General features: G+C 36.5%; 2 protein-coding genes across 5 annotated transcripts; one reads left to right on the forward strand and one right to left on the reverse strand.

The window, feature by feature from the left end:
- Nucleotides 1–1,118: 1,118 nt before the first annotated feature.
- LOC107223973 (ubiquitin-conjugating enzyme E2Q-like protein 1) lies at nt 1,119–8,557 on the forward strand. Of its 3 annotated transcripts, none has more exons than XM_015663863.2 (3): nt 1,119–1,308; nt 4,833–5,517; nt 7,471–8,557. In XM_015663863.2, exons 2-3 carry the CDS (start codon nt 4,855–4,857, stop codon nt 7,597–7,599), a joined length of 792 nt encoding a protein of 263 aa, XP_015519349.1. In that variant the 5' UTR covers nt 1,119–1,308; nt 4,833–4,854; the 3' UTR covers nt 7,600–8,557. The 3 variants fall into 3 exon arrangements, with proteins under 3 accessions (XP_015519349.1, XP_015519350.1, XP_046586419.1); XM_015663864.2 differs by lacking the exon at nt 1,119–1,308 and adding an exon at nt 1,606–1,737; XM_046730463.1 differs by lacking the exon at nt 1,119–1,308 and adding an exon at nt 2,037–2,221.
- On the reverse strand, nt 7,721–23,987 carry LOC107223964 (large neutral amino acids transporter small subunit 1). Of its 2 annotated transcripts, none has more exons than XM_015663852.2 (9): nt 23,459–23,987; nt 21,759–22,712; nt 17,301–17,519; nt 15,393–15,663; nt 14,776–14,899; nt 14,463–14,663; nt 11,413–11,562; nt 10,058–10,235; nt 7,721–9,954 (listed from the first exon to the last, which is right to left on the reverse strand). In XM_015663852.2, exons 2-9 carry the CDS (start codon nt 22,012–22,014, stop codon nt 9,893–9,895), a joined length of 1,461 nt encoding a protein of 486 aa, XP_015519338.1. In that variant the 5' UTR covers nt 22,015–22,712; nt 23,459–23,987; the 3' UTR covers nt 7,721–9,892. The 2 variants fall into 2 exon arrangements, with proteins under 2 accessions (XP_015519338.1, XP_046586418.1); XM_046730462.1 differs by having other exon boundaries at nt 21,759–22,356; nt 22,450–23,987.
- Nucleotides 23,988–25,984: the final 1,997 nt, after the last annotated feature.

Raw genomic sequence — 25,984 nt, forward strand, 5'->3', positions numbered from 1 at the left:
CAATGATGTTCTAGATGATTGTTTTTAGTTTCTGAGAGTCCAATTAGTTGGAAAAGAGTCCTGCAAATTAATTCTGTCGAAAAAATGTTTGCATCACATTTTGAAAAACGTTAAAATGGAGTTACGTAGACGCTATATTACCATATTTTTTCGAGGAATTGCGGTTGTGCGTAGTCTAAAATTGCTAAAAGCAATGGATCACACATCACAGCCTACATAAAACTGAAAAATTCCTACAGTCTGTTGTCCTCGCAGCTGTTGACCCCACGAAGTTTTGGCTCGAGTTCTAGTTATTTTTTACGAGTTCCTAAGCATCCAATTAGTTAGGGTCATAGAAATCGATTCTGAGACAAAAAAAAACGAAGGCTTATGCCTTTGAATGTTTATAGCCAAATTTAAGCTGATTGTGAAAAATGCTAGAAACGATTGATTCTGACTGTAACGATGTTAATTTTGAGAGGTAAAACGATTGCACGTAGTCCCAAGTCGCCGCGATTAGCCGAACCGAGAATACAGCTCAAAAACGGTACATTTCTGTCCTATTTTTCCAGCTGCTAGTCCAACGATGCTCAGATTGTTTCTTTTGAGTTTCTGAGGGGCCAGTTATCGAAAAGGAGAAATAAATTATCTACAATCCTACGAATCGACTCTGAGCCGCAAAGTTATTTTGTATATAATATAAAGATCACCAGAAAATCTATTCCTCCTTCAACATTCTCATTCATAACATATCTTCACTTCCTTACATGAAAATTGGTGAAAAAAGTTTCATATAATATTATGCCTCACCATAATTATATCGTAGTTACTGCAACTGGGGATCATTCAACAGTACTCAAGTATTTATTGCTATTATCATATTATACCGCATCACTAGCTAAGTTAACATAATTTTCTAAAGTCTTTTCACATGGCGCATCAATATATCGCGTCCAATGCACATTCCCATGATCGTCAATCGTCATCGTACTATCGATGTCCAAATAATTGATCGAGGCATAAAACAATAAAACGGTGATCTTTGACACGGGAAGAAGAACCATTTAATATCAACAATGGAACCGGATCGATACTACAGCCCTCCTCTCACTCCTCCGCCATTCGCCGCAGTCTCAATTCTGCCTCCTGGCTTGAATCTCCACGTTCTGTTCACTCTCCTACCATGCACTCTGAGCCTCGACTTCCATCGTTCTAAGTTCATCCTGTTTTCAATGAGGGTGGAGACTGCGCCCCTTTGCGGGGCTGTCCGGATCGACGTTATTGCTTAAATAGTCCGATGGGGTGCTTTGATCGGAGAGGTTGAAGTGGGTGAGTGTCGTTCTCGATTCACTGTATCGCGCGTGTTTAATAAATACGTATTACACGTACATTTTTATGAGTGTACAGGGTTCGTGAATTCATTCGGAAAAGTTATTCTTCGCGTTTGTATTCAACGTATGACAATACCCGTATCGTGTGGTCCACACCAGTATTGCAATATTTTAACGAAATTGTTTTCTTTGTGCATCACACCTCATCCCGACTCTCCCATTCGGCGGACATATATTTTTCTAAACTCTAACTGATCGGCGCGATGCTCCCCGTTCGGAACTTGTGACGGTTCTTGAGAGTCAAGACAAATAATGTAAACATATTCCGCATATAAATTAATTGCTGTGAGCTACTTCCATACGTGTTTGAAATGAAGAATACGAGTGGATGCAGTCTAAATTTAACTCGAGTTGGTTACATATATAGGTATATAGATACGTAGATGCAGTTTTAGATGTCTAATTTCGGGTGGATGAGAATCAACACTCTGCTTCCCATTCTTCGCTTTCTTTGTTTTCAGTCTTTTGAACTTTTAATAAAGGCAAACCATAACTCGAGATTCTCGTCGAACTTCTACCGTTTCAGTCTGAAAGACTTTCTCCTTTCTGGTAAAGCCCCTTAAGTTGTGTATACATACATACATCTGCGCTCTATAGGGACATACATGCATACATATGTGCATTTCAGGTTAGCTGCACCTAACGGGTATGTGCGGTGGAGTAGTCAGTTATCTCTTGTGGATGAGTCTTCTGCGATAGCTTCATGCTTACTGCTATTCTAACATATTGTGATAATAAATCAACGACAAGTTTATCTAGTGTAATTGATCAACAAAGTGAATATGCAATTTTTCCGAGGTGTCCACGGATTAATTCTATCTTGAGAATATTAAATCCACTCGAAGTATAGTGTAATTATCACCCAGATGTGACGTAAAGTTTATAAGACGATTTCCTCAAAAATAATTAAATAATTAAGTGGCACAAAATCACTTTTAACTGACATTCGAGTCAAGTGCTACTTGGGTATTTAATGACCTGTGAGGAAATCATTTTTATATAGCTTCATACCACTCGCAGTTACAGGCACAGTTTTTCAAAGTCACATGAGTATCATGTCATGTGATAGCGTTCAGAGCGTTTCGAATTCATTTCAATTCGTACAGTGTATTAGAGTTTTGAAATTGGATTAGCCACGAAATCGAAGAGAAGAATTCAGAAAGGCCGTACATGCCATTCAGAAAAAATTCTTTACACAACATTGGCTGTGGCATATAATATATACTTTCTAAAGAATCCTTTTTTTGTGAAAAAATGGCACAGCCTTTGTTAATCCTCCTCTTCAACTATTCTAATGTTATCGAAGAATAACTCAGTTTATAAATAACGATTAAGACGAATATATAACATTATTATACCACTATTAAGAGGATGCCATAGTCAGTCTTTACCAACTGAGTAAAATGACACTTATTTTGACTGTTATCAAAGTCTACACAGCACTAAGGTCAATGTAGCGTAGTTGCGTGATTCTGTGTCTGATGCCGAACAAAACTTTCCAAAAACTTTTTGGTTTCATGTAAAAGAATTCTATGAAATTTATTCCAGCAATAAGTTACAGGAATACCTTTCTTGGCAATATTGTTGTGTAAAACAACTTTTTTTTTTATATTCATGCGGAATTTTCACATCAGTGATGCATAGGCTTGGATAATACGTTGACTGAAGAATATACAGTCAACGAATAAAAGTCAAAATAAGTGAGATTTCACGCGGTCGGTAATGACGGACTATCACATCCTCTTAAGATGTAAACTTCAGGATTGTTTAAAAGGGACTTTTTTCGCGTCATTCTTGCAGCGTTACTATATTATTACCAACCCATGAAGCGTACGTACGAACCCCAAATTTTGACGTGTCATGCCAGCGCGAATGACTGAATAATGACGCCATAATAATGGTGCGCTTTAGCTATTATGAATTTACAGATACTTTTAGTAATTTTTATCAACAAATTATATACCTAAAACACTCTTTCCACGGTGTGAATTGATTTTAATCCTTTTGCCTGCAACATCGTGTGAGAGACGTGGAATGGTTCGTCGTGTGATCGAACTGGCTGTTGATTACAGCACGCGCCATCCGAACTTAAATCGTAGGGTAAGGGGTTAAGGATGAACGGGCGGTACCGTCCGAGGCCAAAGTTAAAGAAAGAAAAAAACCATTGAAAAATCTCCAACATTGTTATTTGGACCAATGATGTGGAATACGAGCAAAATAACATTCTTTTAACTATGTTCTATAAATGAATCTGAGCAAATTTGAATAATACAAGCTAAGATATCAGCAGTTTGAGAAAAGCTTTGATGATTGGAACTTTCGATATGATAAAACTCTGGTGTTTCTGATCCGATTATGATGTTGTTGGACGTTGTTTGTTCACCACGAAGATCTCTAGAGATCGCCCGAAAGAATTTTTATTAATTATTGTATCTCCAAAGTGGATAAAAAGTAGATTGTGCACTTGGGAGGCAAAGTAGGTCTTTCTACGCCGATCGTAAGTTTGCCATATGAGTGGTATGCGAGCGTGTGCACAAACCGGAGAAAGATATTGAAAATATGCGAAGAGGAAAAGACTTTTTCTCCATGGTGCACACGATACTTTATGTAACGAAATTCTTTTCCATGCATACAATAATTCGAATACATGGGTACAACGATATTACGAATCCATACTTTTATTTTTTAAAGGCCACGCTTTTCAAATACATTGTCGCATGGAAAATTTTATGAACGGTATCTACAGAAAAACTTACGAACTTTTTAATTTTAACACGGTTTTTCAACAAAGTGTGGCATACAAGTTTTTTTTGTAGTGGACAAAAAAGATTACTTTTAAGTCCTAGGTCGGACTCCGAAGCTCTATTTTTGCAGTGTCCCAAAAACAATTACTTTACATAGAGAACGCATTTTTGTAAGTACGATATAACAGATTTTCGTCAACAATTAGATTTATACATTGTTATAACTTGTATATTATAATGTAAAATATCGTAATGGTTTTTGAAACAATTTTTCAAGATCCGATGATCCAGTATAATGAGCCCGAAATATGAGATTCGATTGAAAAACGCCGAAGTAATAATTTTGAAAGTTCCAATTATATTAAGTTTTCTTAAATTGTTGATATTTTAAGTTGTGATATTCGAATTTGCTTGGAACCATTCCTATTGCAAAATAAACATGCTATTTACTTGTGTTCGTCATTATTTGCACCAACGCTTTTGGGCCTTTTTAAACGGTTTCTTCTCCTATCGCAACTTTTTTTTCAACACAGACACTGCGTCCTACGAATTCTTTTTTGATTTCAAGTAACGCGAAGTCGCCTAAAATGTTGTTCCGCGTATTCTGAAGATTTTAAAATTCGTGAAGTGTATACGGGAGTCCTGATATCCGAGCAAGTGACCCTCTAGAAATTGAAACAATTGTTGCGAATACCTGACTGAATGGTTTTTATTCCAGACTTTAAATCGTCAGAACAACGATGACGACGAGATCGAAGGACAAGGTTGTCGCAGCATTCAGGAAGTTGTTCCGCACCTCAGAGAAGATCAGTGAACAGGACGGGGCGAGTGGCGGTCCGACAAACTCCCCGTCGCGTCACTTGTTGAGTCGCCATCATCGGCCGGACGTTGTTACGCCGTCGAATTCGGGACCGCAGGAGATGCCAGGTTGCAGCAGCCACTCGAGCAGCTATTTTTTCAAAGCAAAAAAGTCTGGGGCTAGCTGCTCGCAGACAGCAGTTACCGCCGTTCCGGAACGTGGCGTGCGGTTGCGACGTCTGATGAAAGAGCTCAGCGAGGTTCAGAGGCTTCAGCATCGACGCGATGCCGCCTTCAGCGCTGAGTTGGTGAACGACAACCTCTTCGAGTGGCACGTTAGGCTGCACAAAGTCGATCCCGAGAGTGAATTGGCCGCAGATATGCGTGAGCTTGAAGTGCCCTACATATTGCTCCACGTTATATTTCCCGAAAACTTTCCGTTCGCTCCACCCTTCATGAGGGTCATTTCACCCCGTATCGACAAGGGATTTGTCATGGAAGGAGGCGCCATTTGTATGGAACTTCTCACTCCCCGAGGGTGGGCCAGCGCCTACACCATAGAGGCTGTAATCACCCAGTTTGCCGCTAGTATCGTTAAGGGTCAGGTGAGAATATTTGAATCGTGCTATTCTTCTTTTTCGTTTTCTTCTACCTTTTGACTATGTGGAGAGAAATGCTAAAATCATGTTTATATCCCTGGCACAGTACTAAAAATGTGAATTTCTGACAATATCTCAGTATTTCTAAAAAAAAGTCTCTGACAATTTTTATCAATCTCTAGAAATTTCGTAAAAATATGGAAAAACCTCGAAAATTTTCAGAAAAATCTTAAAGTTTCATAATTCTATTTTAAAGAAGAAATATTCTTTTATATGTTTGTCCGGATATTCCCAGCTGTATTTCAGAAATATTAATTACAGGCTGTTTCCCAAAATTATCTAATTTTTTTCAGAGATCCATCCTTGTTTTTATAAGGCAGTTCCCTTTGCAAATATGTAGAAACATTGGAACACAAATTTTTTCAGATGCGAGATACAAAATGGTCTTCTAATAAAATATGATTTTTCTTCAGAAATTGGTGCGAGTTTCACTGCTAGCTCAACTTGGTGAGAAATAGTCAAACACTCAAAAATTCGGGGTTGTTCAGATTTCAAATGGAAATGATATCTCAGTGGAACATTAATATTTTTTTCCACAAAATCTCAAAAATTTCTGAAAGTTTCTCAGATGTCATTTGAATAATTTAAACCTCCAGAAATAATATAGAAGTTTCCTCAGTAGATGTTGTCTGAAAAAATGCAGGTAAATTACTGATAAATTTCTAAAGAAAAATCATAATTTGTAATTTTCTGAGAATATTTTTCATCAGTCATTCATGTTCATTGCCCCAGCGATGCGAGATTCTTAAATTCAGAATCTGGTAGCATCAATGATAAAAGTGGTTTTTTTTTATCCCATATTGTAATCTACATCGACTCAATATCACTAAATAAGGATCCAATACTTTGCATGACGTTTTCTGTCTCTTGATATGCCCATCAATTTATTTACGCACCCAATGCGGCGCCATATTAGCTCAACATCGACAACCACACTCTGGATCTCGATAAGTGATGATTTGCAAAAGTTTTGAAAATCAGACAGTTGCGATGCTTTAGATTGATTGAATAACTTTTCTAGTCTTTGGGAAAAGACTTTATTCCACGCTTATTATGTCCGTTATGGATTATCGGTTTTGTTCGGATTAATTCTCGCTTAAACCTCGTTTACACGCGAAGGTTTGATCTTAATTTGATGAGGATCTTGGCGAGATACTGATTGATTATTGATATTCCATGAAATGTAATTTAATGAGAAATGTTAGATTGCTTGTTGTGTATAGTTGTAATTGAATAAAGATTAGGAGCGTGTCTGATGAGAAATTTCGTGGAAGAGTGTTGGTTGAAGTGTGAGTGGATTGTCGAAAGGAGAGAGGTTGAAACGAGGCCTGAGAGAAATACGGGGTTGCAGATAGCTGAACAAGTACATTCCTACTATTTGCGCGTCCAAGAAGACGTGAGAGATAGAAGATCAAGAGAAGTATTAGGTTACATGCTCAAGAGATGAAAGTAGCATTCCGGGTCACTGCCGGACGTAAAATGTTCATCAAAAAAAAAATACTAGAAATAGTAGAAATATACAACTAGACTATGCAACGTAAGTCTCACTTTGTACATTCATAACTGTCATATTTTCAGAGATATTAAAAGTCACTCGCGATTAAATACCCTGTAAAAAGAGCAATAAATATATCTTCGACAATGCTGAAACGGTTGGAGTGAAATAGAAATTAAGTTTCTCTTACACACAATTATTCGACCTTCTTGAAGCCCTTGATTATTCAAATATTGTTTTTCCAGCACCTCGAAGGATTTTCAAGACGACGTAGTAATTCGCAATTAATTAATAATTGTGCATTCAAATGACGACAATGTAATTTTTTAATCAATAATAATTGTGTGTACGATCCATGATTACATTAAGCAATAATTCAACTTCCTCGATGTCAAATGTTGCAGGGGCGCATCGCGAGGAAGACGAAAAGCCATAAAGAATTCAACCGAAGATCGGCCGAGGAGTCTTTCAGAAGTCTTGTTAAAACACATGAAAAATATGGTTGGGTTACACCTCCGTTAGCCGAGGGCTAAATCCCTCGTCTTATACTGCTCAATTTGAAGTTGTCATAACGTTTCTAATCCGTACAAATACATCGTGATCGCGAAATATTTTTGTTACGTTCCATATCTCATACGTTTTTTTACTCAATTATTACAACATGCTTATGTGAAGTGAATTCATAATTATAATGAATACGCAAATTGCAGTATGTATGATAATTCATAGATTATGCAATACAGTGGATCAAAGAAGAGACGGCAAAAACTTTATCCATTTTACTAGTTACACATCATTGTGATTTCCGTTTTGGTTCTTCGCTAGATTATTTTCGATGTACTAAAAAATCATATCTACAGTAAGGTACATGTTTTACAAGATTGTAGACTGTTCTCCGTTACTAATCCGATTCCGTACTACGTCTCAAGAGGAAACTGTTCCCGTTCCTATGATAATTATTGGGATCCTTAATATGGGCACGGTTAGGGAAATATGGCGTCGGAAGTGTCAATCAGCTGATCGTTTTAGGTAAATTTAATAATAATACGGCGCATAAGACATCGTGCGAACTCTCCAACTCTCATTTTGTGATATGCAGTTAGTGTAGGGTAAAGTTCGGGATAAAAAATCATTTTTATAATTAAATACGACGGCCATGAAGGTGAACGCCATATTTACTGTCACACGATCGTGTCTCTTGGATTTAGGGATCCCGAGCGCAGTTACACAAATTTCGGAATATAGTACTTCGGAAACATATTTAAGTATAAATTACATTCACACGAATATGTAATATTGATAATTGGAAAGTGGCAACAATTGTTTTCGAACGATTGCACGCTTTCCTTGTTTTTATATGTATTTAACCGTTACATAAATTGTTAAAGAAAATGTTTAGGCACCTCTGTTTATATAAATCTCTCTAGTCATGTAATATTTCTCTAAATATCACTGTTCTATATGTGCCAAATAAATATTATTATACCCGTCTCGAAACGAACAGAGTAAATACGTGACCGAATGAAAACCGGAAAGTTGAATCGTTGTTCATTCATTCACGATTCTGCTCTGCATCATTATTATAATCATTATTTCAATCATTTGAACATCGTTCTTTTAAACCAATAAAAACTGATAGGAAGTATATATTTTATTGCAAAATGTACTCAAACACCGTAAGAGTAAAAGGTGGTAGAGTTTACGTTGTTTATTCCTATATCGATTCCCGTTGCGTCTTCTATAAATTTATTTAAAACAATATTATATTTCTGTACAACATTTCGTTTTCATTCAGTAATTTAACAAGTTAATTTATACATGAATTTATAATTTTGCATTTTCCCGTTGCTTGTGCGGGTTCCTATTTATATATAATACACATTTGTATAATAATATGTGCAAAAACGTTCGCACTAATTTCGACAGTTACTTAAATTATTAAAGCACTTTATGGGCCAAAAGGCGCCGTCTGATATCCCCGGTATACAGAGTTATTTCCTTCACTGTGCAATGGAATACAAAGAGTCAGTTCGTGGATACTGATTAAACTTGTAGGAGTGTTTCCTTGGCCCAAAATATAGAGCTCCTGACGTATAGTTTCACCTAACGGGCCTTCGTTCGAGCAATTTACAATAGATCAGATCGTCGAAAATTCATAGTTACTTCACTGGTGTTCTAAAATAATCTATCTGTAAACACTTGAATATATGAGATTCTATAATTGAAAACGTCAACAGAGGCCAACGAAAATTAATATTTAAGGCACAATATACGACACGTGTCATTTAACACTTTCAGTCATGCAATTCAGTTTTCAGGTAATAACCAAATTCAGGATTTTGCTTGGAATATATAATGAAAAAAAAAGAAAGAATAACAGTGTGCCACAATAGTGGCTTCTGTAACTGAAAAGGTTAGCTGCTCATATACTCAATCATAGCTGGAGTGAAGAGAGGCCTAGAAATTAGAGTAGAATTCATAATCCAAAAATCTGATACTCTCGTTGTCAGATCAAATATGGTATCCGCATCGACTTTTGTATAACAATTGTGATGATTGTCTGATCTGCCGTTTGAGTGACAGTTTCGAAGAAATATCTCTGTTACACACTGAGTGAAAATACTCATTGGTCAAGTTAATTCTAGCAGAAATACCATTTTTTCTTTAATAGGCACATATTAAATCTTGTAGCTCGCGATGCACTTTCGCGATTGCCGATCGTTGATTTGGTATAGTTGATGGTATTTCAGTTAGGTGAACAGGTACAAATACTCCTTGAACCCGGAATTAAAATTCTCGATAAATATTACCTTAGTTCTCCTTTCGTCAGTCGGCTTTGCTCTCGTGAACGCACATGAACATCTTCGCACAAGTCATGTTCAGTTCATCTGCAACAATTTTATCCGAATTTTCACTATAGTTACGAGAAAAATTATTTATTTTTGCGTAAAAATAGGTGAAAAAAAAAACAAAAAAAAAAAGAAAACTTACGAGACGCCGCGACGAGCCATCTTGGTTTTCTTTTCCACTGTATGAAAATCAGGTACACCGGAATACCCGATAGTATCAGTACCGTTCCCACACCAACCTCCCACGGCGATTCATAGCATGGCAGCACAACGAGGAACACACAGATCATGAAGAATACAATCGGCAAGGCAATGTAAACCTGTGACGTGGAAATCGAAAAATTGCTTAACGTATATGTTGCAGAATTCAAGTTGACTATAAATACTGAATAATATTGAAATCAATGGTATTTTATTTTTACAACTGTGTCCACTTTGATTCTTATTCAATTTTCACTTATAATCCAAAAATGCCGAGAACTTTAGAATCTTTGAGAATTTTGTTTAAAAGATCATACAGTGAAACTTCTCTTAACGGATACCTCCCAATAACGGATTCCTCTTGACAACGGACAGTCTAAAAATTTCCATCAACACAATTTACACGTTAACGTTGTTCTGAATAACAGACACTCTTCAATAATGGACAATATTTTCAGTCTCAAATGTGTACGCTATTGGGAAGTTTCACTATATGTACAGCTACATGCACACCGGGGTATTTTGTTTAGAAGCAAGACTTTTTTACTTCCATGTAACAATGTTGTCGTATAAAAAGTGCTTGAATTTATATTGCAAAGTCAATAGTTTAGTCACTACATACGTTTGAAGATGAAATTTGATATATGATTGACAAGTATGACCGGATATATTATTTCAGAGCAATCTTTAAAATTATTCATATAGTTTCGGATCGAAAATATTTTTAAATAAATTACAGTATTTCAGAAGTTTTGTAATTTCGAACTGTGAACTATGATGAGTTTTTCAGTGATGGCGAAGGTGTGCAAAGTCCTGAAATAGCAGTTGGCCTATTTCAACTCAAAGTTGGTCAATCATGCAATATATTAATAAAATGTGGGCAATTAGAGACGAAATGCTACTGATTAGAGCATGTATTGCGTCGCTTGCATGTGCTTAGACAGTTACGGAATTGTAGTTGGATCGTGTATCGAAATTTCGTGAAATTAAATGTTCTTTCCACACTAAACTAACCACGGTGGTTGAGTGTAATGAGTTTTGATGCCAAGTCAGCGATTGAAATGTGATACAGCGAAATTTCCCAGCAGCGAACACTTTCGGAACTGAAAATATTGTCCGTTATTGAAGAGTGTTCGTTATTCAGAACAACATTAACGTGTCAATTGTGCTGCTGGAGATTTTTAGACTGCCTTGTAAAGCGGAATCTGTTATTGGGAAGTGTCCGTTAAGAAAAGTTTTACTGTAGATGGTTTTTTGAGTTATTTATGTGTTACGTTGGTAAGTCTGAAGATTCACCTTTATCGGACGATGGAGATCGGGGCACTTGTGTCTCAGCCAAAGAAGACCGGACACTGACAATGTAGTGAATACAGCTTCCACAAAACTGACGTAGGTGATCAGTGAACTAACGTTCTCGATAACCAGGAGAACCAATGTTATGATGCACTATAAATCCGAAAAACATGTGCAAAAATACGAGATAAGAAAACACGATCGTTATTCAAAATTATTTATAGCAGTAATGTTCTTACAATTAGGTTGATCAGTATGTTGTAAATAACGTATATGCAATGATGAGCTGTCCGTAGGTATGAAAATGACACGGATTAAAATACTTTACAACTCGGTTTACGTAAGTTGGGAGCTGATGGTTCAGAATTCGTCATATTTAGGACGTTATTAAATTATAAATGTGGTTTATGTTACATATTTTATTGCAGATTGGCTCGATTTCATAAAATGAGAGCCCGAGAACTTTCACGTTGTTTTATGAGCCGTAATACCTGAGAAGTTCACCTAAATCGGTCAGCTGATTGCTCGATACGACGCCATATTGCTCAAACCTAACCCAAGTAATATTTACGAAAACAATAAAATAGTGACAAATCGCATGAGCGCCAAAATAGTGACAAGGCTAAAAGATTCAAGCGATAAGACGCAGAGTTTGAAAAATTCTGCAAAATTGTTTCTTTTGATCTTGTGAAATTTTTACCCTGCATAACACGAGAATGTTTACGTGTGGACACGTGCTTGTGTAGTAGATTCTTGCGCAGTGGTTAGTTATCTCTAAACCTCATACGTGATTTAATCTCACGTTACAATGAGCGTGTAATATCTGCATAGACTGCTGAGTATTAAAGTTGTCATTGCTCTAACGCAAGAACCGTTCTTGCAGTTTAAGGCGGAGGTCATGTCCTTTCAAGTGGTTCATTATTCAATAAACTTGATCTACTGGACCCCGTCATGTCAAGATCCATACTATTAACTTGATGCTTTCATAGAATTCTTACGGTATCGACGTTCAACATATGCAATACAATATGTGCAGTTTTGTATGTATTAAATCGTCGCCTACATCTTATTTGGTTCCATAGAAGGGTTAAACAATTATCGGTTTGCGTGTACATGACTGCATGATTTCTGGTGATTCCAGGTGCTTCGAAAGATTTCGTGAGTGGTGTACAGTTAGATTCCAAGGGTAATCAACCCCTGGGATTAAACCTTCTCATGCGCCAATCGCTGTTACATAATTGCCACTATGCACCGACGATATTTACGCGAAACTGATAATTTTCATTGATTATCTGTCATTTTCTTTCTCTAATGTTGGAATTGGTTGACAATGTTGCCGCCAATGATTGCTAAATAGTTTTTAAGAAAAGTTTTTAATTGACCGGCAGAAATGCCGAAATGTCTATGTGATCCAAAGAATCACGTAAAAATACGAAAAATCAATTTCACTAACAGAACTATCGCAACCACCCATATTTGACGCAACCGACGATTGTACCAATAATAAAATATAAACGATTTCACTAATTAGGATAAAAATTCGAACGCGACAGTGATGAAACTAAGTAGAATAATAGACAAATAGATGACAATCATTATAAGATCTGGTGGAACTTTGTTTAATTGACACGTGAGCAAAGTAAATAAAAAACAACACTTGTGTTCAACATTATTATTATGATTATTAATAACAATAACCACCTAGCACGCCATACCCTTTTGGGTATGTCTTCATAAGAGTGAAGGATGAGTTGGTACCCGTTATTGTGCGTCCGCAGTCGTCTTAAGATACAGTCGTACATATGCGCATATTTCCGTAGATAACCAAACACAAGAAGTTTCAGATTTCATGCAATGATGGATTATTTCAAATAATTGTAATTGAATCGAATGAAGATGTGAATTATATTTGAAAATTTTTACCAGCCGAATAAAGACAACAATTATTTGCAAATATTATGATAAACCTGCAATTGGCCATTAATTAGAAGTGTAATTTACATTTGATTCCGCTCCAATCACAAAATAAAAAACTTTGTTTTTTTTTTAATTAAAAAATAAAAGTGTGATTGGTATTTTATTTCATCGGGATTACAAAATACAAATCGTATTTTCAATATATTTGGCCCACAATTTATTTGTAACTGGAATGTATAATCAACTAAAAATTCTAATTAGTGATGCAATTTCCCGAAATTTTTTTACATTATACGCTATGCTACTTTCTTTAGGGGAGTTCATTATCAACTCTTCCGCTCGTATATTTGTTTTCGTTAGTGAATATAGTGCAGTTCAGTTAAACACGATTAGACCTAGTACTAAATTCTGCTTTCTATTTCAAGAAACATTGACGATAAATCGAAAAATCTTTTTGCATCTTGAAGTAGAAGCAAGGAGCTGTAACTTTGTTCTAATTATAAACGTTAACCGTCTCATTTTGACATACTGGCCCTGAAAACTTTGATTAATAAAAATTAACTCGTAGTCAATATTTAACCTGATTTAAATAATTTTACCTAATTTAAAGAAACTTCTGACAAATATCATGACGATTGTCACCTATTTGTCAATTCTTTTACTTAGTGCCTTTATTTATGTATGCGAAATTTGATCCTAAGTAAAATCCTTCGCATTTCAGTATCACGTGGTTCTGTTTGTAAATTAATTTTTGGCAATCTCATACATAATATCTTTAAATTGAACAAAAATTTAGCCTGGTGATACCGACGGTAGTTTAAAAAAATTTCTTTCCAGCCGACTGTCGTCACAACATCGAAAGTATGAGCGTGGCTAGAGCAACATGGCGCCGCACTGGGTGATCAGCTGATCGGTTGATCCCCAGTTTTAACTAAATTAAACGAATAAAAAAGAAGAGAAAAGTCCGGTAAGCTGCCAACATTTGTTTCGGTACATTTAGTTGATAAAGAGTGAAATAAACGTTAAAAAACCACTTCAATAATCAAATACGGCCTGCTTAGCATATGAAAATTTCTAACACCAGGTGGCGTATTTCGATATTTTTCAGTTTTGATGCGCATATTAACCATACTTACAAGAAAGATGAGAGACGGCATGGGTGTCAAATTGTTGACGTTGATGAGGGCAATGGCAGTTGGAAGGTGGCCGTTTCGTGCGCCGACAAAAAATAACCGAGAGGATGCAAAGATGGCGCCATTCAGGGCTCCAAACGTCGAACAAGCTACGAAGAATGGCATTATCCAAGACATCACACCCAACAATTTGTTCCCAAATTTCTAAAACATGCGATAATAATTTGAGGGTCGTTGACGAGGCTTGATTCATACCTAAAGATTGTAGACTATGCACTTATTGCGCATCAAAAGTTTGAGGAAAAATGAAACTCACCACCGCGACAGCATCCGATACTAGAATTTCGGATTGGGTCAGAACTGCGAAATAGGCTACGTTTGCCAGGACGTAAATTATTGTTATCAATGGCAACGATATGCATATCGCCTTAGGTAGATTCCTGGAAAAGAAAAAAACAATCGTTCACCGTGATAAAACGGTCATATACTCTCATTAGAAATTATATATGGAAATGCCCCTCGAATCTTAACATAACTGAAGTTGTGGTCAGTTATCTGGCCACAATAGTTAAAATAAAATAATTTTCAGAATTTTCTACGAACTTATTCAGTAGGTAAATCTCGATAGTTTTTTAGTTTTTTATTTAACTTGATATTCCTTGAAAATGTTTGAAAAATTTTCAAAATTTTAGTTTCATCGGAAATATTCTTCTACAGATGTCTAAATTTCATGAGCTACATAAAATTTCCTGGAATTCTTCAGATATTATCAGATTGATTCGAATTTTTCATGCAGAAATAAAATAGAATTTTTCTCAGATACATCCGGAAACGTGTAGGTTATATTTCTGAGGAAATCCCTTTGAAAAAATGATGAGAAATTTGAGGACGTAATCGTGCAGTAAATTTCTAGAATCATTATGGGGCATTTACTTGTATGGATCTTTGAGCTCCTCTGTGACAAAGTTTAGGTAATTCCATCCAGAGTAGGAAAACAATCCTGCGTAAGCTGCTAACGCGATGTGCCCCGGATCAGTGTTGGTTCCAGCCATCGGTTGGCGAAAATTTTCAGTATTTCCCATACAAAGCCACACTAATCCAGCGACGATTATGATGAGCAGTGCGAAGATCTTCGTTCCAGTAAATATATCTTGAATCCGAGTTGCCCATTTCACGTTGTAGCAATTTATCGCTGTCAGTAAGCCTTGGCCGTGCATTTAGAAAAAATCTCATTTCAAAAACAGTTTCACATACCAACGTCAGTTTAGATTGTTTCTAAAGCATTATTTCTCACGAATATTGAAATTGATCTACAATTCAAAATGTTTGTGCAGCTCTGTGTGTTTGTGTGTGTGTGTGTGTGTGTGTGTGTGTGTGTGTGTGTGTGTGTGTGTGTGTGTGTGTGTGTGTGTGTGTGTGTGTGTGTGTGTGTGTGTGTGTGTGTGTGTGTCACATATTTTTTGTTCCACGATAATTTGAGAACGAATGAACCAATTTAGATCGGATGTGACCCGCCAATTTGCCTTCATTCGGCTTATTGTTAGAATTGTTTCAATTTCTAGTAAAATCAGTCCAGTCGTTCATCCATTCATGAAAATGAAGTGTTTTTGTCCCACGCTAACTCGAAAATGAATGAACCTATTTTGAGGGGACTTCGTTAACTAATTTGGTTTTACTCAACTTAGAACTGATTAAATTTTGAATAAGATTGGTTTATTCATTAGATATTTTCGAAAGAAGAAGAACCAAATGAAACATCAACTTATTCCATATGCTACAACTGGATCGTTAATCTTCAAAAGTAATCACTCGAATGATCAGAGTACTATTGCTGTGAGATTCAATTATCATAATCGATTACAAACAATTTATTTCGACCCGTTTAAAGGGCTGGCATTAAATCCTTTATTGAATAAATAACGGAATAATGACTGGCATTTGACATTCTTTATCGGCACAATAAGTATATATACATATATAAAAAGTAACGATGCAGCAGTTACAAATTGAAGTGGCTAATTCGGTGTACCAATCTTAAATTAGCGTTGATGAAAATTTCGTTGAATCAATTCAAGTCGGTCCAGTAATTGATTAGCGGATTTGCGGGGCAGTCAGATTTGGGGGTAGTGCAAAAATGTTTAAATAAATCAAGGGCACGTGTTTCGCGTCTGATTTTCTTCTGCATCGATCGTTCTTACAAAACGAGACTGAAGCTGGTAGCCAGAATCAGCAGCCAAACGTTCTAATGTTCATTCGAATAAGGTAGCAAAGTCCGAAAACCAACATTTTTCAAAATACTTTGAACCCCCAAACACTTTTATAGAATTGTGAGGATAAAACCGAACTGCATTTTTCTATTTCCAAAAAGTTCAACACCATTGGTGGCGAACTCTGGCTGCCAGCTTCAGGTTCATCTTATAAATTGTGTTAATCTGTTTTACCGTTTAGTACTGATTAACCCTTCAAGTCACAGGGGGATGCTCAGCGTCCTACCTCAAAAATGTCCATATCCTAACCTTATCGCAGTTTATTTACAACTTAAAATGATATTTGTTACTTCCTATAACCCCAATAGCCCCCGAGTAACAAGTTTCGACCAGAATCATCGAATTTAGATAGTTTTTTCCGATTTCACATCCGCCATATTGGATCCGCCATATTGGATCCGCCATCTTGGATTTAGAAATGATCAAATTCCGACTTCAGATTCGTGATCAGCGACCCCAGAATCGCCCGAGTATCAAAATTCAGGCCAAAACATTGACTTGAAATATGGGTGACTGAAAGGGTTTAAAGCGTGGGCATTTTCTCGTCGATAGAAATGCTAACTTTTGAACTCACATGTTATGACGGCGGCCAGAAGTCGAACTGCCAGATATGGAGCTGGACAATCGGGCCAAACGGGCTGCAAAATGTACTGCGCAAAAGTGAGTGCGGTTATTGCATTGCCTGTTGGAACCAGAATAAATAGGGCCACCCAAAGGTAGAGAAATGCGGGTAAAGGTCCGAAGGCGTCACTGATGTAGGCATAATCACCCCCGGATTTTGGGATCATGGTCCCTGGAACAACGTTATGACGTGTTAAGTGACATTCGAAAGCTGGGAGTTCCACTGCCGTTAACGTGCTGAAGAATCAGGCTGAATTTTGTAACGTTACTGTAACGATGCCTCTTTGGATAAAGTCGTTATTTTGTAATTTTAGGATTACTTGAAATTTAGTATAAACTGTTAATACAGCATCAACAAACTTAGATTTTGGAAATTCAACTTCTACAGGTATTCCAAAGGTGCAACGTAGTAATTTTTCTTTCAACGCTTCGATACATGAACGTTATTAACTTCAGCCTCGTGGTGATGAGACAAAACTTAAATAATTGTAATTGCTCTTACATTCTGAAACAATTAGTGTCAGCTAGTTTTTATTGCACTTTATACGCCACAGCTAATCCTCCGTCTTATTTGTCACCCGCAGATATAAAGTTTCGGCGTCTTTCATCGCGAATTATTTTCGCCCTAGCGAATAAAAAATCTCAGAAACATATCACGAATCCATACAATTCCAAAGATTTAAAAAAATATTTTTGAAAATGTTTAAAGTATTCTGAGAATATCTGTGGGATTTTAAGTAATTGTGGAGAGTTTAAAAAAAAAAAATATTCAGCATTTCGAAAGTTCAATTTCTATTGAATATCATAAAAAGTTCGATTACTTGTCCCTCCGACTATTTTTGACCAAGTCTAATTCAAAGTAAAATCGGATGAATTTCTAAAGAAATAGTAGACTGTGCATCAAAGAGGCTAAGTAGGTTTTTTTACACTCATCGTCAGCGTTAGGTTTGCAATACGAGTCGAAGGCAAATATTGCAAATACGCGTGACGAAAAGGACTTTGCCTCCATGGTACGTAAGATACTTTATGTAACAAACGTATAGTTGACAAATTTTTTTTTCATGAAGTAGCACTAGAATGTAACATTGCCCTTTTTCGTACTCTGACGCTTTTCTTTTGTACTGTCACAGAAATTATTACTCAGTCAAAAAAGACGCGTAAACCATATTTGCGTTAAATGTACTCATATTTTTCCAGGATTTCATCTTGTGTCAAAAATGTCAAAGAATTCGAGTTCTGGTTTATTTCCGCAAATCTGCAGGAATCAACTTTCTGCATTTAAAATAAGATATTTCTACAATAATGTTCTTAGAAATTATTTGAATTTGTCAGAGATCATTCGAGGAAACCGAGAAACTGTTAGAAATTCACGTTCCGAGTGTATTTATTGAAGTTTCTGAAAATAATTTTTGCTAGGGTAACGTATACAATGTGATCGATTGAATGGTTTCAACTTTTAGGGTAAAAGAAAATTACACTTGGGATTCAATTTCCCGTGATAGTTGAAAAATTTGTTGAAATTTCATCAATTTCGAGTTTTCATTTCATTCTTTCCTCGGTCTTCAAATATTGCGCATTCAAAGTTTGAAAGACATTCCTCAAATTATCAACAGTTAGCACTAACATTCCACCAAGTTTAAACAAATTCTGATAAAGTCAGGATTTCTCTTCGAAATTAATAAAATTATCTCCGCGCTCGCTTGTTTTCATTTTCTTATTGTTCCCATTGCACGTAGATACGTAGCCGTAGCTAGTGTACCTAATTGTATCAATACTACATCTGCAATCAGACATCAAACATTTATAAGTCGATCTGTTAATAACGCAAACGAGTCATGTGGATTTTCACCGATCATAATTATAACTCTATTTGTAAAGCAGATAATTCCATGTCAAGCAAATCAAACATGCCAGGGAGTTCAGTGCTCTTTTGTCTTTATTTTCTCAGCAAAACGGTTGACCGAAATTTTCCATTTTTCCAAAGTTATTTGCTGCGACAATTCCATAAATTTTTTTTCTTTAACATTAATTCACAGCTTTTCAGATTATTGTTTTTTCAGAATCGCGACTCCGAGGAGTGGAAGGGCAATTCTTTTTTCGGTTGGAACTTGTAGAATCACCTTCAGTTGAGTTGCTGTGTCTCGAAAACTATCAGATTTAAGACAGAGTATTAAGAAGAAAAAACTTGGAGCTTTTGAACTAGCTTCTTAACGCAAAAAAAAATAGTCAATCGCGTCTCTCACCTCATCTATACGACTTTTTCGTTGTAAAGAAAAAAATTGGATTTGCGTCGACCAGAACATATTTATCGATATATTTATTGTCTTTGCGATATTGCCATATGCCATGCCTTCATTTCGTAAAGTAATAATCATAGCTTGTTTTTCAATACGAATTTCTTTATATTTAGCCATTGTTACACGTGAAAACTTTTCGGAGCCGGGAAAATGAAAAGAAATTGAAACACGCAGTTGCTGGAAATGTTCGTACGTTATATTCGCACACAACACTGTTGAGATTAGAACAAAAGAAAAAAAAATATCGACAGGTTCGTGTAGAACAATTGTTCACCTTTATACACTCAGTGTGAAGCTTACTAAGCTGTTTGTTTTATTTATCGTCTGGAGTTTTTGTTTACATCGTATCGAAGTCACGCAAAGTATTATATTTTGAATACGTTTCGACAATCGTACGTGCGAATGGTACGTGGTACAATTTGTTTGAATATTTCCTGTTACGAAAAGTTTCGACGTGTAAAATTGACTGAAAACAAATATAAAAACTTCGTATTGAAAAACGAAGCATTATTATTACTTTACGCAATCAAGGCATGTCATATCTAATTATCACGAAAAAATAAATGTATAGATAATAAATATGGTCTGGTCAGCGCAAATACCGCATTTTTTTACAGCGAAAAACTCGTATAGACGAGATGAGAGACGCGATTGACTATTTTTTATTTTGCGTTAAAAAGCAAGTACAAAAGTTTGAGGTTTTTTTTGTAACACTTTGTCTTAAATCTGATAGTTTTCGAGACACGACAACTCAGCTGCCGATGATTCTCCAAGTTCCAGCCGAAAAAATTGCCCCTCCACTCCTCAGATTCCTGATCTAAAATTATGACAATTTTTTTTTTAATTCTGAACAAATTCGAGCTACTCCAGTGTGAATGTATGCAACTTTTTACCCTCTTGACAAATTACCTTATTTGATTTCTTTTTACACATAGTTTACGCAGAATTCAAATTCGAAATCGATATTGATCAGATTTGTTAGATTGTTTAACCGTCTGGAAGTAACCCTGAGCACTAATACCCAAGGCTTTTTTCGAAGGGCGGGGATTATATGCTTTAATAATCGGCTTTAATAAATAGGCCGAAAACGGGTTTAACATTTTACATATTAGACGAATATATATAATAATTGTTTTCGGCATTGACTAGACGTGAAAAAATTAGGAAGAAAACTGAACGGTAAGCAAAGGGTGGTCATCGTTTTCCACTACACAAATAAGCGTCTCTATACTCTCTATATTACGTATAACGTTTATTGTACAAATGCAATTTAAAATCAAGTCATTTTAATATGAATTTTTATAGTATTAATTAATTATTGTGACTGTTATAGACACGAATTTAATATTCTTGTTTTCATGTATGCGTACTGCAATATTTTTGAAAACAGAAAAATAAACATATAATACCAAAGATTATATATTTTTGAATTTATTGAACACACCAAGTATATTTTTTAACAATAGAATTTATTCATTAAATTATGTACTAACAGGTAATAAAAACTTGACAATGAAAGCTTTCCGTTTCACTAATTATATTCCTCAAAATGTTAATATGTGATGATTACCACGATAAATCGAACGACCAAAAATATAATCACTACGAATAAAAAAATTAATTCTTCAAAAACGTAGCGAAACCACCAATACAGTCTTGTAGAAACACATTTTTAGATCAAGATATTTTAGGATCGAGTTTTATTACTTGAAATGCATAAATAACCGACGTTAAAAAAGAAAAAGATTATTTTTGTTAATTTTTCACATTTCTTTTTGTATTGCCTTGTACTGAGTTTTTGAAAATTGAAATATTCACTCCGAGACAATACCATCGTATTCTCCACATCGTGACAATTGCATTTCACTGTTTAAAAAATATGAATTCTAATGGTTTCTACATAAAAAAAATTATTTACGAGTATAACTATCCAGGGTTGCCTAGTTGAAAAAATTTTCTCACCGTCTAGCAGACGATTAATTATCGCGGCACGTTTTGACGATTTTAACTATTCCCATCGAAACGGGGAAATGTGTTATTAGATATCCTACGGCCCTTGACCACACGTAAAACAGTTTTTATGATAGTAAAAAAGTGAAGGGAATGCAACTCACCCAATTCTGCATAACATAATGCACCAATGAGGCATAAGAACCCAGACGATATCCATATCAGCAAAGCTTGACCAACGCTTCCGCTGTGTTCGAGAACCGATTTGGGTGAAACAAATATACCCGCGCCAACGATTACCCCGACGATTATGGCAACACCGTCGAGCAATCCGAGGTCCTTCTTTAACCTGATTCCGTCATCCGAACTCGGGGTTTTTCGTAGCGGCTGCTGTTCCGCGGGTCCAACTTTGTCCGGCATTTTAGCGATCGGCGAAAGTTTAACGGTTGAAAATTTGAAATTCAAACGTTCCGAAGCTCGCGGGTCTCGCGTTTCGTATTTTAGGTATTTGGTTCAATAAGCGCGGGTGATTTCGTCACATTTATAATGAATCTTCTACAAGCAGCCTTGTGTATGTCAAAAACGTAGAGACGAACACCTGCCTCGTCTGCAGCGCGGCTTCGAGTAAACACGTGGTCGGTCTAGTCTTCCATCGCCACCGACTCCGTATGGCTGAAATTCGTTGCGCTGTGTCGTCAGCCGGACGGCTGTCGCTTCACCTCTGTGTGAATAGCTTCCCCGATCGCAGAAGCGTGTTCACGGCTATATAGCGGAAGAAACACACTGTCGAGCGAATGCCTCCCTCCTCTCCTCATTTGCCGTCACCTAACTAATACGCGTGTGCACGCGGCTTACCTCGCCATGAGCCGGCCAAATCTGTGTTCGTATACCCCGCCACTTGCACACTCTCTCTCGCTGCGCCTGTGTTCGCCACTTCCCACCGTATTGCACCTTGCAAATCGAGAGTGAACGCGCGACGCCGCAACCTCGCTATACGTTCCAGCTCTTAAAACGGCGCGAAGAACCTGAGTCTGCACACGGGATAACTCTTTGCTGCTTGCGAGCTTTATCTAGTTGCCTGCCAACCCTTTTATGGAGAAACGTGACGTTGGACCTTCCTGTTTTACCGACAAATTCAGGAAATCGTACTTCACACAGAGAGAAACTTCGCACTCCTTCCTATCCAAACCAACTATACCTCTGAAAAACTACGCGAAATTACAGGGCTTAAGATCGCGCTGTGTAAGCGTGACGAATGTTCGGAAAATCAATGGAAACACTACAAATACACTTGCTACTGGTTGTATTTTTGCATCAGTTTTTAAAACTTTTATCAACGACATTAGCGCGATCATAAACCCTATTAATTTCCCTTGACTTTTGAAACGATTTCATATCTGACCGGGACAAGAAAATAACGGAATCATATCCAACTTCTTTTCTGCCCTTACTTATGAAATCATTTTTGTATTGTATGATCCCTGTCTATTGCAGATGCATTAGTTGAGCATATATGGTGTGAGCATTGCATGCAATAAATAATCATTTCAATCTTTATTATTTATAGAATTCGGAAAATATTCTGGATTGTGGATTATACTATAATTGTCAAAAACCGAAAATGTCTCGGTCGGTAAGAATAGAACGATATAACATGCCCTGAAGTATAAGTTTCTTCTAAGCAACTTTCCGGGAGTTTAGAACGAATACGGAGTCAAACGAACTATCGCAGCAATTACTTCCATGCAATACTAACACCAGAAAAAACCACAACTTGACCGGTAGAGGAGAGACTATTACATACTCTTTAAATCGAAATTTTTATTAACCGATTCTTAGAAAAATTGCAGTAGAGATGCCTTACACCTTATGTTGAAAAACTGGGATTACTAAATTATATCTTCATTCAAAATATGTTTCCGATATTTTTGGAGTGGATAACCGGAGTTTATAATAATTTTTCAAAGCCTGTAAGTGTGCGTTCAAAATCTGTGACAGAATTTAATTACAAGGTGGCGATAAATATTTGCCCACCAGGAAATAGGAATTAGGAGAAAGATATCGGGTTTCTAGCGTCAGTCATAATACGGTGTTACAGTCTTATACCGAGTAATCACTGCTATTTTTATATTATCCCGTAAAGGTCTCGAATAACGGCGGCACATGCTTGAATTAATGCATTACTCAATATCACTCGATGAGATATAAGCGAGGACTTAGCATGAAATTGATGGATTTATTCCCGCGTTGTTAAAATGCCTCCCTGTTTCATATTTGATCATAATCAGAGCATGCCACAGTCACGGTTGCAGCCGCACACGTATAATTCACAATTCGTTCGCAGCAGTTCAACTTCACCGTGGCGTCCGCGTGGCAGACTGAAGATGAGCATGGAACCCCGGCCGTGGAAAGATCCCTCGATCACTGGCGCGGACTTTACGGAGCGTTTTTGCGGCCAACGCGAGAGCGGGATACAGAACTGCGGAAATTCGCTTCGACGCCTATGCCGTTCTACGTCCACTGCAGGCTTCCGCTGCTTCCCCTGATCGAACGAACACAAACTGCGCTTCTTCTTTCACGACTAAACAACAAGCCGTGTGTTTACCGCAACCTTTTTACGCAACTTTTTACGCTATTTATAATCTCTCGCGACTCTGGACCGTTCTTATCGCTAATCACGATGGTTTCAACAAACATTCATAATTTTTTCATCTAATTTCTCAGAAATATGTCATATTTTCGGACATTCCTGAAAAAAAATTTCGTTGCATAATTTCTGCAGGAAAAGTTTGAATTATTCCGCCACAATATCGCAGGGATATTATGAATTTTTATGGAATTTCTGAAAAAACGCGCATTCTTTCAGAAGTTCACTTTCTATTGAAAATCACAAAAACTCCGAGTTCTTGTCCATCTAATTACAGTACTTCATTTTGCATCAATAATCTGCGTGTTTTGTGATTGTACCGCGTTTGGAAAACTGCGCAAAAGTTAGAATTGATTAGGATACAGTTGAAGATAACTATTCTGAAACGCAGCTGAAAGTATCTGGACACAGCTGTAAACAGATATTTTTTATGGAACTAAAGTTATGAAAACTTAAAATTTTTTAAAAATTATCAAGGTTGTGCCATAAATCTAACAAATTTAATTTTCTGCATAGAAATTAAGACACTTCCATGAAATTCCTGAAGATAAATAACAATTCATCAGATAATTTTCAGAAAAACTGAGAAACTATACCAACTTCACATTCTGAATGACTCGTAGAAACTTCGGAAATTTTTGTAAACAATTTTTACCGTGTGCGTACATTGAGTATTTACAAAGTTGAGATATTCGTGAGATACAATGATTAATTTCTTAAATTATAAACAAAAGCTTATATGTTGATTTTCTTTTTTTCAAGTCGCTTCAAAATGGCGGGCAACTATCTGATTCACGGTGTTTGTTTGTTTGAAAACTATTTCTTAGAAATCCATTGAAACAGATTTTGCTGTTTCCATAGTCAATTCAATGTTGCTACTTATTCGTCAATACTTATGTCAATATTAAGACAATATCGAGAATATAAAGCATTTCAAGATACGAGCACCAGAATTTTTTTTTTTAATTCAAAATAATGCATCTTAGTGTGGGATTGCAGAGAATAGCAGTTTATTCTGTTCTGAATAAAATGAGTCGTCTTACAGTCAATTAAGCAATTCGAAACTGATAAATCCACATTTAAGGTGTTGGTTGAATTTTGGTTTTGCTCTTCTTTCTTGCATTATCAAGGAAATCATCGTAACTTGTGAATGTGAAAAAAACCAATGCACTTTTGCAGTAACGTATCGAGAACGGAAATCGGCACATCGCCAATATACTGCTGTGGTGGCGAATTAAGATTGGAAATATGATACCTACTTCTTCAAATTCGCACACGACATCCTTGAAATTTACTATTTTTCTTATCTCACATCCGGGGAAAACCGTCTATAAAAATTTATTCAAGTTCGCTTCGGTCTCCCGGTCTGTTTTGATCCGCATTATTTTACGCGTTGTCGTTAATGAGGAAAACGATAACGTGACCCCAACTCTCCCCCCAAAAATCACACGGTTTGATATGATTATCGCAGATGTCTGGTTCGTGATTGTGTCGCTAGAGTACGCCGACTACAGATTGTGTTCGATATGGCAGAAGTCTGCAAAGACGAACAGATCGGCCCAACATAATATATTCTTCGCATTCAACGATAATCATAACGTGTTGACGGCAGAATATAATTTGAATATGCCACTTGTCGGAGAGAAATTGTGCAGTCAATCGAATTTCGCAAACTTTGGGTTCATTTCTTCGGCTTAAAAAAAATATCACGCTCGTGTGATTTTACCGAAAAATTTTGATTAG

Source organism: Neodiprion lecontei, chromosome 2 (genome assembly GCF_021901455.1).
Source record: "Neodiprion lecontei isolate iyNeoLeco1 chromosome 2, iyNeoLeco1.1, whole genome shotgun sequence".
NCBI lineage: Eukaryota > Metazoa > Arthropoda > Insecta > Hymenoptera > Diprionidae > Neodiprion > Neodiprion lecontei.

Excerpts from the sequence above, each read along its gene's own strand:
- LOC107223973 (XM_015663863.2), top strand. The coding sequence starts at position 4,855 with ATGACGACGAGATCGAAGGACAAGGTTGTCGCAGCATTCAGGAAGTTG. Across the intron at positions 5,518-7,470 it reads CTAGTATCGTTAAGGGTCAG|GGGCGCATCGCGAGGAAGAC; the intron begins GTGAGAATATTT and ends CAAATGTTGCAG.
- LOC107223964 (XM_015663852.2), bottom strand. The coding sequence starts at position 22,014 with ATGCCGGACAAAGTTGGACCCGCGGAACAGCAGCCGCTACGAAAAACC. Across the intron at positions 15,664-17,300 it reads TCTGGCCGCCGTCATAACAT|GCTTACTGACAGCGATAAAT; the intron begins GTGAGTTCAAAA and ends TGCACGGCCAAG. Across the intron at positions 14,664-14,775 it reads TATCGGATGCTGTCGCGGTG|AAATTTGGGAACAAATTGTT; the intron begins GTGAGTTTCATT and ends CGCATGTTTTAG.